Source organism: Tursiops truncatus, chromosome 9, assembly GCF_011762595.2.
Source record: "Tursiops truncatus isolate mTurTru1 chromosome 9, mTurTru1.mat.Y, whole genome shotgun sequence".
NCBI classification, from domain to species: domain Eukaryota; kingdom Metazoa; phylum Chordata; class Mammalia; order Artiodactyla; family Delphinidae; genus Tursiops; species Tursiops truncatus.
In genome coordinates this window covers 9,027,290-9,044,679 of record NC_047042.1, presented here as the reverse complement: position 1 = coordinate 9,044,679, position 17,390 = coordinate 9,027,290, and the positions used below count along the sequence as shown (strand labels likewise).

The 17,390-nt window shown below is 56.8% G+C and overlaps 1 protein-coding gene across 2 annotated transcripts in view; it reads left to right on the top strand.

Moving 5' to 3' along the window:
- RAMP3 (receptor activity modifying protein 3) overlaps nt 1-17,390 on the top strand; it is a 68,524-nt gene that overhangs the window by 1,519 nt on the left and 49,615 nt on the right. For both annotated transcript variants that reach the window (XM_073809516.1, XM_073809517.1), the window contains exons 2-6: nt 2,278-2,448; nt 3,034-3,158; nt 8,665-8,847; nt 11,159-11,330; nt 13,659-13,726. In XM_073809516.1, the coding sequence (XP_073665617.1) occupies nt 2,278-2,448; nt 3,034-3,158; nt 8,665-8,847; nt 11,159-11,330; nt 13,659-13,726 (719 nt within the window). The remainder of the gene's footprint in view (nt 1-2,277; nt 2,449-3,033; nt 3,159-8,664; nt 8,848-11,158; nt 11,331-13,658; nt 13,727-17,390) is intronic.

Here is a 17,390-nt window from a genome sequence, read left to right as displayed (position 1 = left end):
TGAGATGCCCGGTTTTCTTTAATTAACAGTAATCTTTTGTTGTTATGACCACCTGGTTTTTGTTACAGAACTATATATCCTGGTTCCTCTTCAATACCTCTTCGGAGCAGTCCCTCAGAGCAATCTGAGAGGCTGCCTCCCGGGTTTGAAATCCTCAGAAAGTCCACCAGATAAAACAATTCTCAACTTTTAGGTTGCGCATTTTTTTCAGTTAACAGGAACCAGTCCAATGAGACCACATATTACATGATTTCATTTATATGCAATGTCCTGAAGAGGCAAGTCTGTAGACTTGAAAGTAGATGAATTGTTTTCAGGGGCTGGGGAGATGGGGGTGGTGGTATAATGGGGAGTGACTAATGGGTATGGGATTTCTTTTTGGGGTGGTGAAAATGTTCAGGAATTATATAGTTGCACGATTAACTGAATGTATGATGAGCCGCTGAGTACACATTAAAGAGCGAATTTTATGTTAGGTGAATTATACCTCAATAAAGCTGTGATATAAAAAAGAAAAAGAAAGAACGGTGGGCTAAAAAGAAGGAACTCTAGCACATGAGTAGAGCATGTTGGCAGTGAACCTCGCCATCAGGCCATTTTCTTGGGTAGCTACTGCTGTCATCTTCTTAGGTCTTTCCTCTTGGGCTGGTGAGAGTTTGCAGAGGCATTTCCAGAGCTGCCAACATTTTGGGAGCCTGGCTGAGGAGGACAGCTGGGTGGGTCGGGGTGTGTGGCCTCAGGTTTGAGCATGCGTATGTTTCCTTCATCATCGTTACTGTTGCTACGGAACAGACGCCACCGCTTGCTTTATTGTGCTTGTGGATGTTTTGAGGATGGCTTGTCTCTGCTGTACAATGACTGGGGCCTCCACTGGAACCACTCAAAGCTAGAGACAGTCTACCAAGAGCCCGCGTGTGCCAGCCTCTCTTGCTTAGCTCAGGGGTTCAACCGTGGGTGCTCCAGCAAACAAGGGAGACCCCGTTGCCTTTTATGACCAGCCTCAAGAAGCACGCAGGGTCTGCGTTCTCCATGGTGGAAGTGGCCACGGCCCCATCTAAACTCAAGAGGGGGTCTCTGACCTCAGTCTCAAGGGGAGGAGTGCCCAAGGATTTGAGGCTGCATTTAGAACTGCCACAGTCACTCAGATTTTAGCAAGGTAAGCCCACTCTCCCAGAGGGTTGAGGCAATTCATTCCAGGTGCCCTCCACTACCCTCTCTGGAGAGAAACTTCTGGCCTTTTTTTGGTGGGGAGAGGTGTTGGAGAAAGGTAGTTACTCAGTTCTGTGGGTTTATTTATTTGGCTGCATCGGGTCTTAGTTGCAACACATGGTGGGATCTTCGTTGTCGTGTGAGGGATCTTTTTTTTTAGTTGCGGCATGCAGGATCCTTTAGTTGCAGCATGCAGGATCTAGTTCCCTGACCAGGGATGGAACCCGGGCCCCCTACATTGGGTGCGCGGAGTCTTAACCACTGTGCCACCAGGGATGTCCCCTTATTTCCTTCCTGATTCTACTTGCTAGCACCCTCCACCTTCCTCCTGATCCCAGAACTGCCTTATTGGTGACTTTGAGGGATGGAATGGCCTGGGGTGGGGATCTGACCTGAATGCCCTCCTCGGACTGCAAGGTCCTCGATGAGGAACAAGCCATGGGTCCACCTGGCAGGACATTAGAGCTGTAGGAGATGAGTTTGTCTCCTTCCCAGAGGGAGGGTGGAAAGGAGAGCCGGGATACCTCAGAGCCTTTCTCATCCAACACACTTGCTGACAGATGAAAACTGAGGTGCAGAGAGGTGTGGGGACTCGCCAACACCTGTTCCCATTCCAGTTGGAATCAGGGCCAGATGAGCTGACAGATGACTGTGAGGAGGTTAGGGTACCAATTTGGTCCTACTGCCTGCGCACCCTGTAACCTGGGCCGGGCACTGAACCTGCCTGGCTCAGTCTCCAGGTCTGTCAAAGTGCTACTTGAGGATGTGTGGTCAGGATGCAGGGATACAGGCCTCTGTCGGGAGCCCTCCAGATAAGGCCCCCACGTGGCTACCCTCCCTCCCTTCCCTCTGCCTCCTTCCAGGCTGAGCCTCGCACTCTTGCCACCACCCTCTGCCAACAGCATCTTCTCTCCTGAAACTGTGCCTCCACGAGATGAGCAGCCATCCTGGTGTGCCCACCGTCCTGCTTTTAGCACAGAAAGTCCCCATCAAGGGAAATCCCCCAGCCCCAGGCCAGCCAGGGTGGTAGATCACTCTGTCCTCAACCTGCCCACTCTCTTTCCCCAGGTGTACTCAAACCACAACCTGCCAGAAGCCCTGGTGCGCAGAAGAGCCCCGACACAGCACGTCTGAGGCTGCCAGTCCTGACGGGCCCGCCGGCCGGGTTGGCCCTCCACTGGTGTCTGGAAACGTGACCGCTAAACAGTCCCCTACACTGACGACAACTTTCCCGCTATGGTAAGAGTAGCCCCCTGCACCCAAACTGGACAAGTAGTGCGCTGTGCTGACACCTGCTTTCCCTCGGAGAGTCTGGAATTTTGGTACACGCTGGGCAGAGGGTGCTTACAAGACCAGGCCCTGATAAAACCCCTGGATGCTGGGTCTCTAACGAGCTTGCTTGGTAGACGCTTCATGGTCCCAGCTTGTTGCCAGGGGATTCAGTGCCTCCAGGGTGGCTCTAAGGGGAGAGGTCTGGAAGTTCATGACTGGTCTCCTCCAGAGTTCACCCCATGTGCCTTTTTCTCTTTGCAGGTTTTGCTCCGTCTCCTTAGTTAGAATAAATCTTAGCCATGAGTGTGACTCTATGCTGGGTCCTTTTGGAGAATCACAGAACCTGGGGGGTGGCCTTGGGGACCCTGGACAAACCTGGCCAAGGGCTTTCCTCTCAGGAGAAGACTTTCCCTCAGGGCCTGGTAGCATTGTTGCGTCTCCAGACCCCCGAGTAAGAGGAGGAATCAGACCTGGTGGCTGTCCCAAAGTCAGCCTGGCCCCAGCTCTTGCTGGGCACATGAACATGTCCTTTCTGCCCTTCTCTGTGTACAGGAAACTGAGGCCCAGGGAGGGCAGGACAGCCCATGGGCACATGGAGAGTGAACATCCAGGTCTCCTGCAGCCGCCCAGACCTCCCCATGCCTCTCCGTCCTGGCCAGGGGCTCGCTCCCAGCTGGGTAAGGTGCTGGGCCTTCTGCCCCCCGAATCCTGAACACGGCCGGCTTCCAGGGGCCCACAGCCCATGGAATTACTCTTCCAGCCTTCCCCCTGGCCCTTCCTTCCATTATGTCCGTCCTTCTACCTTTCCATCCATCCCCCTTGCCCATCACTCCACGTTGCCCAGCCTTCCACCTTGTCCACCAGCAAGTCTTGCGGAGCCCTCCTGGTGCGGGGTGGAGAAGTGCACAGTATAGTGTATGGAGTGGGGCCTGGGGGTGGCAGCCTGTGGGCCAGGCACTGAGCCGTACTGATGGGGCCCTTCTTCCAGCCTCTCCTGCCTTCCACCTGGGCTCCTGCTCTGGGGTCTGTAGGAACTGAGTACCTGTGCTGCAGGGGGCGGCCTCTCTCTAGATAGAGCTATGGTGGGGCTAGGGGATCAGCCTAGTAGGGTGCTGGGAGCTCTGGGGTGGGCTGCTGTGAGCAAGCATTGAGAGGTGGTGCAGCGGGGAGAGAACCCCCTTCACAGCCCCTGGGTCTCTCTGGGATGGATGTCCAGCCCCTGAAAGTGACTATTAAAATATAGCGTGTTAATAGAAAATCTGAGATAACTGCCAGTGAAGATAGTTTATCATTCACAGTTCCCAGGAGAAGGAGACACATCCCTCCACGAAGAGCCACAAGGGGAAGCACAGGGTCAGCCAGGAGGTGGGGAGGTGGCGGGGCAGGAGTGGGGAGAAACTGTGGGTTGCTTTACTGTGGTTTCCTTGGAAGGAGCTGGAGAGGAAGGATGACAGGCTTATTAGGACCGGCTAGTGTGAGTAATGTCAGTGGGCTCTGGGGTGGAGGGTCTCCCCCTAGTGGTGTGGTCCCTGGCCTTGCACTGGGAGAGTGACCAGGAGTATGAGACCCCCTAGACGAGGCGGTGGGGGTGTGGTCTCCGGATTGCTTACTTTACACCCCCAAGGAGGGGTGTGGGGGGCAGGAGGCTGAGCAAGGTGAGTCAGGCATATCATCGACGTGTCCAGGGTATGCATGTAGGACAGATGTTAGAGCAGCAAGTTTACAGAAGCTGGACACGTGGTTAATGCAGAGACTGGGGCGTGATGAGCATTCTCTGCAGGGAAGGAGTCCTCAGCATGGCGGGGGAGGGGGGAGGCTGGTGAGCCCCCCCACCCCGTTCCTTCTAAGCTCAAGTCAGGGTGGGCTCAGGGCCCGCCGGGGATCTTTCCTGGGTCTGGGCCCCGGCAGGAGCGGCAGCCCCGTCGAGGGGCTCAGCTCCATCTCAGACTCACCTCTCTCCCCCAGAAGCTCTTCTGGCACCTGCCCAGCACAGGCAGGGGTGTGGGAGGGTGTGCCCACTGTCCTCCAGCCTCCGGGCTTCCTGGAGGTACAACAGCACCGCACTGTGAGTCCCTTTGCATGGTAGGTGTGGCCCCCTCAGGACCTGTAGCCCCATCTTTCTCACACCCTGGAACGGCCCTTTACCTGCCCAGCGTCCAGGCCTCCCTCCCGTGCGTCCTCCTGCAGCCCCTCCTCTCTGGCGCTGCACTGTGCTCCCAGCTGTGCATTACCCAACTCAGGACCTTCCAACGTGGCCGCCCACACACCCCTCCCACCAGCTGGCCCCCAACATGCCCCAGTCCTGGAAGGCCAGCCTTCTTTCCCTTTTTACTTTTTACCTCCCCTGGGAGCAGCTGGAAATGCAGAATTCCAGACCTCCAGAATTGGAATCTGCATTTTGGCAAGATTCCTGGAGATTGGGGGGCACCTTGAAATCAGGAAGCCTTGCAGCCTCACCCAGCAGTCCTTGATTTCCTGGAGCTGCTGAAAACAGCGTGTGGGCCCCACCTGCCTTTCTGACCCAGTGGGTCTGGGTGGAGCCGTCTGACACCACCAGGTGACGCTGCTGCCGATGTGGGCCGAACTTTGGGAACTGCCCTAAGCTGCACTTTGAGCCACCTGAGATGGCAAATTGGCCTGGGTGTAGGTGTTTAAAGAACTGAAAGTTGCTCACATGGACTGTAGGTGTCGAAAACCGGGCTGCACATAAAAACTGAATCTGGTCCTTGTCCCTGGCACACAGCTTCAAAGACTCTTGCAAATTCCTGAGTGATAGGAATTTCCTTACAATTTCCTTTTGTTATTTGTAATGAGCCCCTTTCCCATACCCAAGTTTATGCTAATGAGGTGACTCTAGGGTGATTAGAGGGCTGGGGATTGAGTTAATCACCGATTGCTGATGATTTCCTTGTAATGCTTTTTTTTTTTTAAATTAATTATTTGGCGGTGCTGGGTCTTAGCTGTGGCACGTGGGATCATCATCATTGTGGCATGCAGGATCTTTAGTTGCGGCATGCAGGCTCTTTAGCTGCGGCATGTGAGCTCTTAATTGCGGCATGCGGGATCTAGTTCCCCGACCAGGGATCGAACCTGGGCCCCCTGTATTGGGAGCATAGAGTCTTAATCACTGGACCACAAGGGAAGTTCCTCATAATGCTTATTCAAGAACCCACAAGAAAGCCTTTGGACACAGAAACTCAGGGATCTTCTGGGCTGGTGATGGTTAATGGGCTGGGAGGGTGGCATACCCTGAGCCCACGGGGACAGAGGTTCCTGTATCCCCCTCCCACGCCCTCACCCTATGTGTCTCTTCATCTGGCTCTTCCTGGTCTGTATCCTCTATAGTAGAACTATAACATAAGTATTGTGCTTTCAGAGATCTGCGGGTCGGTTCTACCAAACTATTGAATCTGTGGGGGTTATGGGAACCCCTGAATTTTAGCCTCAGGGCAGCGATCCCCAACCTTTTTGGCACCAGGGACCGGTTTCGTGGAAGACAATTTTTCCACGGACCGCGGTTGTAGGGATGGTTCAGGCAGTAATGCAAGCGATGGGGAGCGATGGGGGAGTGATGGGGAGTGATGAGGAGTGATGGAGAAGTGATGGGGGAGCTATGGGGAGCGATGGGGGAGGGATGGGGAGTGATGGGGAGTGATGGGGGAGTGATGGGGAGCGATGGGGAGCGATGGGGGAGTGATGGGGAAGTGATGGGGAAGTGATGGGGAGGGACGGGGAGTGATGGGGAGTGATGGGGAGCGATGGGGAGCGATGGGGAAGTGATGGGGAGCGATGGGGGAGGGATGGGGAGTGATGGGGAGCGATGGGGGAGCGATGGGGAGCGATGGGGGAGTGATGGGGAGTGATGGGGAGCAATGGGGGAGTGATGGGGAACGATGGGGAGCGATGGGGAAGTGATGGGGAGTGATGGAGAGCGATGGGGAGCGATGGGGAGCGATGGGGGAGCGATGGGGAGTGATGGGGGAGCGATGGGGAGGGATGGGGGAGGGATGGGGAGCGATGGGGAGCGATGGGAGCAGCAGATGAAGCTTCGCTCTCTCGCCCGCCACTCACCTCCTGCTGTGCCGCATGGTTCCTAACAGGCTGCAAACTGTACCAGTCTGTGGCCCAGGGTTTGGGGACCCCTGCCTTATGGGATTGAGCCCTTGATTGTGGGGCCTGACTTGAACTCTGGGTAGTTTTTTGTTTTTGTTTTTGGCTGCACTGCACTGCACAGCTTGTGGGAGCTGCACAGTTCCCCAACCAGGGACTGAAGCCATGTCCTTGGCTGTGGAAGTGTGGAGCCCTAATCCCTGGACCAGAGGGACTTCCCTCTGGCTGGTTTTGTCAGAGCTGAAATGAATTATAAGACACTCACTGGGTGTGGGGTGGGGTATGCACACGTCACTGGAGGCTCTAAACCAGGCTGCCCGAGGAACAGCCTCTAACACCTTGCCCTCTGTGTGTCCCCGAAGCTGGTCAAGGCCAGTGAGGTCTGGCAGCCGCTGAGCCCCAAGCCCTCCCTGCAGCCTCTGCTCATGCTCCCGAGCCCCCATTCCTCAGCACCTCTGAAAGGGGTCAGACCCCAGGGGCCGGCACCGAGAGCCTGGTGGACAAGTCTCTCCCAGCCCAGAGACGCCACCATGGCCCCCAGCTCCCAGCGCCTGGCTCTTCCAGGAGCTTCCAGGCCTGCTGGGGAGCTCCTGGGGGCAAGGCCTGTGTGCTTCGCCTGCCCCCCACCACCCCGGGCAGGTGCCAAGGACAGACAGACAGAGGACCGAGAGACATGAAGCCAAGTGGTTTTGTTTGTTTGTTTGTTTGTTTGTTTTGCGGTACGCGGGCCTCTCACTGTTGTGGCCTCTCCCATTGCAGAGCACAGGCTCCGGACACGCAGGCCCAGCGGCCATGGCTCACGGGCCCAGCCGCTCCGCGGCATGTGGGATCTTCCCGGACTGGGGCACGAACCCGTGTCCCCTGCATCAGCAGGTGGACTCCCAACCGCTGCACCACCAGGGAAGCCCCAAGTGGGTTTTTATTAGCAGCAGGTAGGAGGCATCTTGGGCTGACTGGATCCAAGAGAGAAGATTCTGGCTGAGAGGACTTGGACCGGTCACTCCTGGCAGCCAGGGGCTCTCAGGGATGTCCCTCACTGGAGAGAGCCCTCTGCAGGGGACGCGGAGGCCTCAGAGGAGGTGGAGCCTGGTCACGGTGGAGGCAGGGGAGGGAGGGATGCTGTGTGTGGGCCAGTGAGCCCTCCACACTACTGTCTCGGGCCCTCACTATCGCCCGTGGGCAGGCAGGCAGGCGAGGTCACAGCTGGCAGGGACTGTTATCTGGGAACCATGTCTCTGGGCTCCTAACCCAGAGCTCCTCCCCAGATTAAGTGGCAAAGGCACAAGCATTGCAGGTGGGCCCAGCTGGACCAAGTCCCACCAAGCAAGTGTTTCTCTGAGCCCCCTTTGCTAGTCTGAGACCCACTCTAACCCAACGGCATCAAGTGCATGCAGAGGCCTGCAGCTGTTGCAGCCCTGGGTCACTGCTGCCTGAGCCCCCGCCCGCTCCTGTGTCTTACTGCCCTCAGGGACCTGCAGAGGCCCCAAGGTCAGGGGAGGCAAAGGGAGAAGCCAAGTCCACCATCCCCAGGGCAGTGTCTCGGGAAGGTGTCTTGAGGGCGGGGTCTCCGGGATGCTTACCTGTGGTGGGGACCATACACCTCATGGCACACGACGAGCTGAAGCAGCACTTCTGGTTTTCCATAATTGGTCATCCCTGGATCACTCGTTTCTCTCTAAGCAGAGCTTTGGGGCCAGCAGGGCCTGCACCCAGGGACAGCGGCCAGCCTTTGGAACAGGTACTAGGGGAGAGGCGGGCCAGGCCTTCATCGCCCGCTGGCTTGCTGGGGCTGCCCCACTGCTGGTCTCTGGCGGCCCCCAACCTTCACCCCCGCTTGGTGGCCTGGAGCTTGAAGGCTGGGAGGGAGACAGCAGCCCTCATGGATCGCTGAGCCAGGCACTGGTGATGTTGGGAGGAAGTGGGCGAGCCTCAGCTGGGCCTCCAGTGCGTCCAGCAGGTGAAGCGGTGTCATGACCGGGCTTTTATGGGGCCACTGGGGGGTTCACTGAGAGCGGAGTGTGGAGTGCCGGCTCAAGGGGACCCTTGACAAAGCTGGTCCCTCCCTTCCTCCAGATGGGGCTCCACTGGGGCGCAGGGACGGCGGCGTTACCTATGAGGGGGACCAGCAGGATCAGCAGCAGGGGCTCCTGGTGCCTTGGGGACAGTTCTCATCGTTGACACAGGAGATTGTGCAGGAATCCTCGGAGGAGGAGCTGAACTCTGGACACACGCCTGCCCTGCACACAGGATGGGCAGGTGGGTGGGGGTGGCCGGATCCCGCCTCCCCTGGGGCTCCTCAGGGGAAAGCAAGGTGGGGCAAGGACAGAACCATGGGGAGGCGGGTCCCCAGCAGCCCAGCGCTCTGCTCTGCTTCTAGGAAAGAAAAAATCTGCCAGAAATGTGACACAGCTGACAAAAGTGTGAATCAGCTGTAAAAATTAGGAAACAAGGCCTCAGGCGCACTGCAGGAGGTGGAGTTAAGACCCTGAGGGGCCAGGACAGGCTCCCCCCATGCCCAGTTAGCTGCCCGGTCACTTTTCACCCTGGGACAGTGGCCTGGGCCCTGTGGCTCTAGTCCCCCAGCACACGGGCATCTTTGGGCAGTACCCCACTCTTCTGCTGTCACTGACACACCCCGCCGCGGGATGTGCCTCCCCTGTTCTCTCCTCTTGTCCCAGTTACCAAACTGCCAGGTCCGGCAGTGTTTCAGGGGCGCACCTGGAGGGGAGGGAGTTCAGGATGACCCTCCTGGGCCTACCTGGCAAGGTGAGGGCCGGGGCCAGCCTGAGGGCAGCCTTCAGGACGAGCAGGGCCAGGGCCAGGCTGGCAAGACAACGCATGGTGGCGGGTGGCAGGCAGGTGGCAGATGGTGGCTTGTGGCCCCGGGGCACCTTTAAAGGAGGCAGTGGGGGGAGGAGCATGGCGGGGAGGGGAGGGCAGGGCGGGCGGCTGGGGCTGCCCCAGGGGGACCAAGGGGCTTCCGGCTTGGACGGAGCCCAGACTGGACAGCTGCTGCCTCGGGCCGCATTTGTAAACAAAAAATTCCTAATAAGGTGGACCATTTTTTTCCACTTTGAAAGTAATGCGTGCTTACTCTGAGAATTAAGAAAATGAAGGGCAGACGAAGGAAGAAATAGAATCCACAACGACACGACGTGGTGTTTTTTTCCGTGGTTGTGGGGGTGCCCTTCAGGGAGAGGGAGTCACGGGTCCAGTTCAGCACACGGTCCACAGGTAACGGAGAAGGAGGAGGAGCCCAGGCGCAGGGGTATCTGGGGGGGCGTTTTATTTCTCCCATGGTGTCTTTTTGTCTTTTCCTGAACATTCTACAGCAAGAACAGGCCGTCTTGAGTTTATGGGCTGCATGTTCTGTGCAGAGAATGTCGGGCATCCGAGAAAGGGAGGGGCAGGGGCAGTGTCAGGGCTGTTTCTGCACAGGGCGGACACTGGGAAGGCCTCTTCCCAGAAGGGCCCGCCTGTGCCCTGTGAGCGGGACCAACACCAAGGAGACGTGCCCCTCCTTCTCTGGGGAAACTTCCTTGATCCTGCTGCCCTGAGGGCCTGGACAGGGAAGGTGGCCCCGGGGTGACCACGTGTGCTGATGGTCAGTGCCCACCCCTGGTCCAGGCCATACTCTGCCTGGCCTGTGGCCTCTTGACCTTTGACACAGAGCCCCTCAGTGCTTCCCTGGGTACTCGCGTTTCCAGATGTTTTAGCCCGGAACACCCTGCCAGTACGACAAGCAGCTCAGGTCCCCCTGGCTCTCCCTGACTCCGGGCCCCATGTAGCACCGTCTCAGTCCCTAGGACCCCTCAGCAGAGTTCTCGGACCTCAGCCCAGGTCCCTCCCGGGGTGGCCAGTGCCGGCCTTCAGGGATGGGGGTCTGGAGTCCTGGCCAGTGGCGACTTGCTACCTGCTGGTGCCTCTTTACACTGGCAGCTCACAAGATGCTCCCCCTTTGGCTGTTTCCCCTCCTGCAGTCTGAGAAGAATGCAGTGCACAGGTCAGAGCGGGGTACTGAGGTTCAGAGAAGTGAGGGGTGGCCAGGCCACGGTCACTCACTGGCTGGCCCTGCTGACCTTTCTCTCCCTTTTCTCTGTCCCTCCCCCTACACCATGGCCGGGAGGACTCAGGGTCCTCCTGGCTCAGATGCTGAGTCTGAGGCCAGGCTGACCACACCAGGAACTCAGGCCACGGGGCCGTGGCCTCATACTGAGTCGCCAGCCTCTGGCTCCCTGGGACACAGCCCTTGGGCTATGGGACCTGTGGTCATAGGGTCACAGGGCCTGGTCCCTTCCTCCTTGACCATAGGGCTGGCTACATACTTTGTGGGGTGCCTTGTTCAACAAGTGGGAAGAAAATGTTGGTAAGGATACTAAATACAAAGGTTTTCCTCTTTTCCACATCTCTCATTTTTAAAAATGGTGTTTTTTAAAAATGTCACTCTAGCTAAATTAAAATTAAATGTTCCTATTATTAGTGTGAATATTACCATTCATTTTTTTTTTTTTTTTTTTGCGGTATGCGGGCCTCTCGCTGTTGTGGCCTCTCCCGTTGCGGAGCACAGGCTCTGGACGTGCAGGCTCAGCGGCCATGGCTCACGGGCCCAGCCGCTCCGCAGCATGTGGGATCTTCCCGGACCGGGGCATGAACCCGTGTCCCCTGCATCGGCAGGCGGACTCTCAACCACTGCGCCACCAGGGAAGCCTCAAAAAGGAGGTTTTAATCAGGAATGGGTGGTGAGTTTTATCATATACTTTTATACATCTATTGAAATTATTACCTATTGATTGGCTACATTTTTAGGTTGAACCACAGGAAAATGCAAATCTTCCAACATTTTTTTTTTTTTTTTGCGGTACACGGGCCTCTCACTGTTGTGGCCTCTCCCGTTGCGGAGCACAGGCTCCGGAGGCGCAGGCTCAGCGGCCATGGCTCACGGGCCCAGCCGCTCCGCAGCATGTGGGATCTTCCCGGACCAGGTCATGACCCTGTGTCACCTGCATCAGCAGACGGACTCTCAACCACTGCGCCACCAGGGAAGCCCACCATTCATCTTTATATTGTGCAATGCCAGTTTAAATGAGAGCACGAGAGCATTTGACTCTTATGTGGAATCACCAAAATCGTACTTTACATCCCTGGTTGGGATGGGCACATGTATTTCATGCTGCACAAAACTTACAAAGTGCTTTCTCTTCACTTTTTTTCCTTTTATTTTCGGATTCACTCTTTTTTTTAAAAAATAAATTTATTTACTTTTGGCTGCATTGAGTCTTCGTTGCTGCGCATAGGCTTTCTCTAGTTGTGGCGAGCGGGGGCTACTCTTCATTGCGGTGTGCAGGCTTCTCATTGTGGTGGCTTCTCTTGTTGCGGAGCATGGGCTCTAGGTGCATGGGCTTCAGTAGTTTTGGCATGTGGGCTCAGTAGTTGTGGCTCTCAGGCTGTAGGGCGCAGGCTCAGTAGTTGTGGCACATGGACTTAGTTGCTCAGCGGTATGTGCGATCTTCCCGGACGAGGGCTTGAACCTGTGTCCCCTGCATTGGCAGGCGGATTCTTAACTGCTGCGCCACCAGGGAAGTCCCCATGCTGGTCTTTCTGGCCAGCTGAGCTTTCGCACATTAGCATGATCCTATCACTCACCATCCCTCCCCCCAGCCACCCCTGCCATCTGAAATTCTTCCTATACAACCTGGGGGGTGAAGTCCAAACACAGGGTGTGGCATGAATGCCCTTCCCATGAAGTGGTCAAGCGGGAGGGTTTGAATCCATGCCTGGGTTGGGTCCCGCCCTGGCTCTGCTAGTTCTGTGACCTTGAACTACTTACTGTTTCTCACCTGTGCATGGGGTGAGGCTGTTGCCTAGGGAACCCAGGTGTTGCAAAAGCATTTGGCACCTGGGGCATAGCACGTTAGCGGACATTCCTGTCCTTGACATTCTCTGATCTCTGTGATTTAGGTTGAGACTTTTGGGGCGGTGAGGGCTGTTAGCAGATTACATCTCAGAATGTATTTTGTTATGATCAACACAAGGGCATTGGCTAACGTTGAAGTCTTGCCTAAGATTTGAAGGCTCGAGATTTAAGGCCCCTGGGTAAACCCCTCGTGGAAGGAGTCTGTCCTTGGGAATCGGGCTCTGGTCTCATTTGCTGTGTGACCTCAGACAGGTCGTTTCCCTTCACGTGCCCCTCAGTTCTCCCACCTATGAAACGGAGGCAACGACAGCATCTTTCATAATGGGTAGGTGTGAGGGTTACATGAGGTGGTAAATTAGTGAAGGTGCCTCTTATCTAGAAAGCTTTCTACAGATTTCAACTGAGGTTATTTAGAAGATAATTTCAAAGTTTTTAAATTAGAAAAATAATTGATACACATTGCAGAAAACTTGCACAATTCAGAAAAGCATAAAGAAGAAAAAGAAAATCACACGTGATCTGTGTCCTGGAGCTACCTTGTTAATGTCTTCGTTCACCTTCATCTGGCTTTTTCCTATGTAAGCACATGTGTATCTGTCACATCCCACCATATATACACAGACTGTTCCCCCCAGGCAGTCTCGTGTCACTGGGGCTGTGCTGCAGGCGTGGTACAGTCACATTTTACTCAGAGCACTCCCATGCCTTCAAGACTTATGGAAAGCATGGTGGTCAGTGGTGGGGAACCAGGTCACTTCCCTGGCAGGCCACCACCATTAACCCATTTCCTCAGCTTCTAAGAGAACCCTTCACACAGCCATGAGACTGGGACTGCACTTTTCATCTGGAGGGGGAGTAGAGGCCAGCTCTAATTGCTGGGTGCTGGGGAGGCCAGGCCAGGGGGGATGCAGGCCCGGTGGGCTTGGGGGGAAGGGGAGGGGCAAGAGGTGTTGGCAGGCCAGGCCTTCAGGCAGGTTCTCGGCCCCGAGGGCTAGACGGAGAACCAGGAGTTTCCAGGAATGATGTTCCCTGGGCTCACCAGCCCCGGGGCAGGGACGTGGGGTCCTCGGGCCCTGGGGATGTTCACTGGCCCCTCTGGCCTGGCCTCAGCCCATCTTCTTCCAAGACCTGCAGGCCTTTTCTCTCTGCACAGCTCCTGTGTGTCCGGATGGATGGGGAAACTGAGGCTCAGCTGTGATCTCCCGGAGCATCAGTTACATGGTGAGCTAAGCGCATAGTGTCCCCACTGGTTCTGTGGGGTCGGCTGGGTTTGGGGTTTCCTCCAAACTCTCATGCCCAAGACCAGGTAGGGGAGGCCACGCCGTTCACACGCTTGCTCCTCTCAGTGGGGACCATCACAGCCCCTGGGTGGGAGTCCCGTCCTCATCGGATCTCTCACAGCTCATGAACTTTTCCACACCCTGATCTTACCAAGTCAGTGCATGTAGCGGTTGCTTCTCCTGCCTCTTGCTCCTCTCCAGAAATTTCTTTCCTCCCCCAAGTTTCTCAAGGCTCTATTGGCACCTCTTGTTCAGGGCTCCTGGGTGTGGGGCTGTCGGGGAGCCCTGCCCCTTCCCTCATGATCCAACAGCACTGTGGTCCCCTCGGGCTCCCATGGGGTCTGCTGGGTTAGCGGGACATCCAGGGTGAAGGGTGTGCTGCAGGGGCTGCCGGGTGGTCCTGGTAGGAAGGCTTGGGTGGCTGCACCCCACGGCATCACCCCTGTTCAGGGTCCCTACTCTTCATCCATTCATCCAGGCTGGTTGTCTGGCCAGGGACACCAGTGAATGCAGCCCTCTGGTCCCAGGTGTGCACTGGTGCAGGCATCTCACCGGCTGGGGACCTGGAGGCTGAGAGAGGCCGGAAGATGTGGACGGTCCAGGGGCCATGAGGGGTGGTGCTGCCAGGCACAAAGAAACGGGGTCTTCTAAGGCAGCGGTCCCCAACCTATTTGGCACCAGGGGCCAGTTTCGTGGAAGACAATTTTTCCACGGACGGGGGGCGGGGGGCAGTGGTGGGAGTGGTTCGGGCAGTAATGCCAGCGATGGTGAGCGGCAGATGAAGATTCCATCGCCCACCGCTCACCTTCTGCTGTGCGGCCCGCTTCCTAACAGGCTGCCGACCGGTACTGGTCTACGGCCCCGGCGTTGGGGGCCCCAGTTCTAGGGAAGTCTGATAACCACGTCACTCAAGTGGGAGGGAGCTGGGGAGGCTGCAGACCTGGACCACACAGGGCATGGAGCCAGGCCAGGTGTCAGGGTGGGTGGGCACGGCCAGTATGTTTCAGAAAGGCCCTCTGCTGGCTGACTGGGAGGTGGGACCGTGAGGGGCAGGGAGACCCCGGGAGAGCCCACTGCCTGTCCTGCTGATAAGGGTGAGGCCTGGGCAGAAGGAATGTGGGACCAGGGGCTTGGGTGTCCTGGAGCTGAGGAAGTGGGGGTCCAGCCCCGTGATCAGGGGGAGAGCAGGGTGGAGCCTCCCCCCTCGTGGTGTCTCCATCAACCCTTGAATCCAAGCCCAGTGGGCTTGTCCTGCCTCAGATGGAGCCTTGGGTAGAGAATTAGCACTAATGGGCTCACAATGGGAGGGCTTTTCAACAAGCCCAGCGAGCCAGAGGCACACCCCTTCCTTCATGATGGGGGCCTGACAGCTCGGAGAGCGGAGCAAGGCTTGCTGGGAGGACAGGGACCAAGGAGTGGATCTGTACAAGCCTGCAGGTCACATCCCCAGGGCCAGGCCAGGGCCCACAGCACCACCCTGCCGGCTTAGAAAAGAGGCCAAAACTGTTTCCCACAATTCCTGCCACTAGGAGTCAGAGGTCAGAGGCTTCCACTTTACTCAACAGACATGACAACCTTGCAGCCCTGTCACCTCCATGACATTTAAAATTTTATGTTTGTTCTCAACATTAAAGTAATTGGAGGGACTTCCCTGGTGGCGCAGTGGTTAAGAATCCGCCTGCCAATGCAGGTGCCACGGGTTTGAGCCGTGGTCCGGGAAGAGCCCACATGCCGCGGAGCAACTAAGCCCGTGCGCCACAACTACTGAGCCTGCATTCTAGAGCCTGCAGGCCACAACTACTGAGCCCACGTGCCACAACTACTGAAGCCCACGCGCCCTAGAGCCCGTGCTCCACAACAAGAGAAGCCACGACAATGAGAAGCCTGCGCACTGCAATGAAGAGTAGCCCCCGCTCACCGCAACTAGAGAAAGCCCGCACGCAGCAATGAAGACCCAACGCAGTCAAAAAAAAAAAAAAAAAAGTAATTGGAGATTTTTCATAAAATCTAGCTTTCTTGTGTGGAAATAAACAAAACCAACCAGATGGGGAAGGCAGAAGTGTGTGTTCAGAGCTGGCTGTAGCGAGGGAGTTGCTCCCATCACTTGGTTTGGCAGAGACTCAAGGGCAGGCAGGGCAGTGGGACAGCTTCCTGGAGGAGAAGGAGGGCTCAGGGCTGCCCTGGTGGGGGCTGTGGGCCTGGGGAAGCTGGAGGTGCCCTCACTAGAAGGGGGGGGTCCCATGTGATTGGTTGGGGGAGCGTGTTTGGCTTTCTCTGGTTGGTCCTGAGTTGGAGGTAGGGACTGAAATTAGGGAAGCTGTCAGTTATCGACCAAATTCTGGCCTTTTGGGGCTGATTGTTACAGGGGTTATTGTTTAGCTTCCTGGATTGTCCCTAGAGACAGCAGGCTGGCTTCCTGGGCTGGCTGCTGCGGGCTGCGGGTCAGAAGTCTGTTGTCTATGTGATTCGGGCGTCAGTCTCACTGGGTCCTCTTGAAGAATCAGAAGCCAGCCTTGCGCTTCTGTAATGGTGGAGAGGCAACTCAGATCCACTTCCCCTTCCCAAGGGCGACTCAGGAAGCCAAGCAATAGTGGTCAGAATTCTCACTGAAAGCATCAAAACCCACAGGATTGGAAGACAGGGACCCCAAGGTAAGCCTCGACAGCTGCCTTTGCGTTCCTGCTCTAGGAAGTGAGCCGTGAACAGCAGCTTTGCTTTGGCCATGTCCCTTTGTCATAGCTGATCCATGACGTGGGCTTTGTGGAAGGCCTCCGGGGACAGGGGACTCCGTTACCATTGATCCATGAGCGCAAGCAGTGCAGCGGAGAATACAGGCACGGGGCCAGACTGGGGCTAGCTCGGGCCTGTCCAGTCTGGGAGAAGGGGACTGAGGCCAAGAGTGGGGAGTGTCTGGGCTTCCCTGGTGGCGCAGTGGTTGGTAGTCCGCCTGCGGATGCAGGGGACATGGGTTCGTGCCCCGGTCCGGGAAGATCCCACATGCCGCGGAGCGGCTGGGCCCGTGAGCCATGGCCGCTGAGCCTGTGCATCTGGAGCCTGTGCTCCGCGACGGGAGAGGCCACAGCAGCGAGACGCCCGCGTACCGCAAAAAAAAAAAAAAAAAAAAAAAAAAGAGTGGGGAGTGTCTGGAGGGGCTGGAACGGTGGGAACATGGGGACCGAGGGGACAGCAGCAGAGACAGAGACCCCACGTCTCGATGGTCCAGGAAAAGGGCTTTGCACGTTCGTCCAAGTGTGATGGGAATAAATGAAGGGCCTGAGCAGAGGAGGGTCTGGTGCGTGTTTAGAGAGACCTCTTGGGCTGCTGTGTGGAGAACAGAGTGAGGGGTGGGCAGGGTGAGGGGGGAGACCAGGTGGCTTCTACAGCAGCAGGGGTGAGGCGGGGCGCTGTGCGGTGAGGGGCATCCATGCACTTTGGAGGCAGACCCACTGGGACCCGGATATGCAGCAAGCCAGAGGCCAGAAGTGTCCGGAACATCAGGGGAGCTGTCAGCTTATGGGAAATGCATGGGGTTTGCAGGGAAGGAGTGCAGGGAGGGGTTCCTGGCTGAGCCCCAAGACACCACATTTGGGAACTGGTTGGGGAGA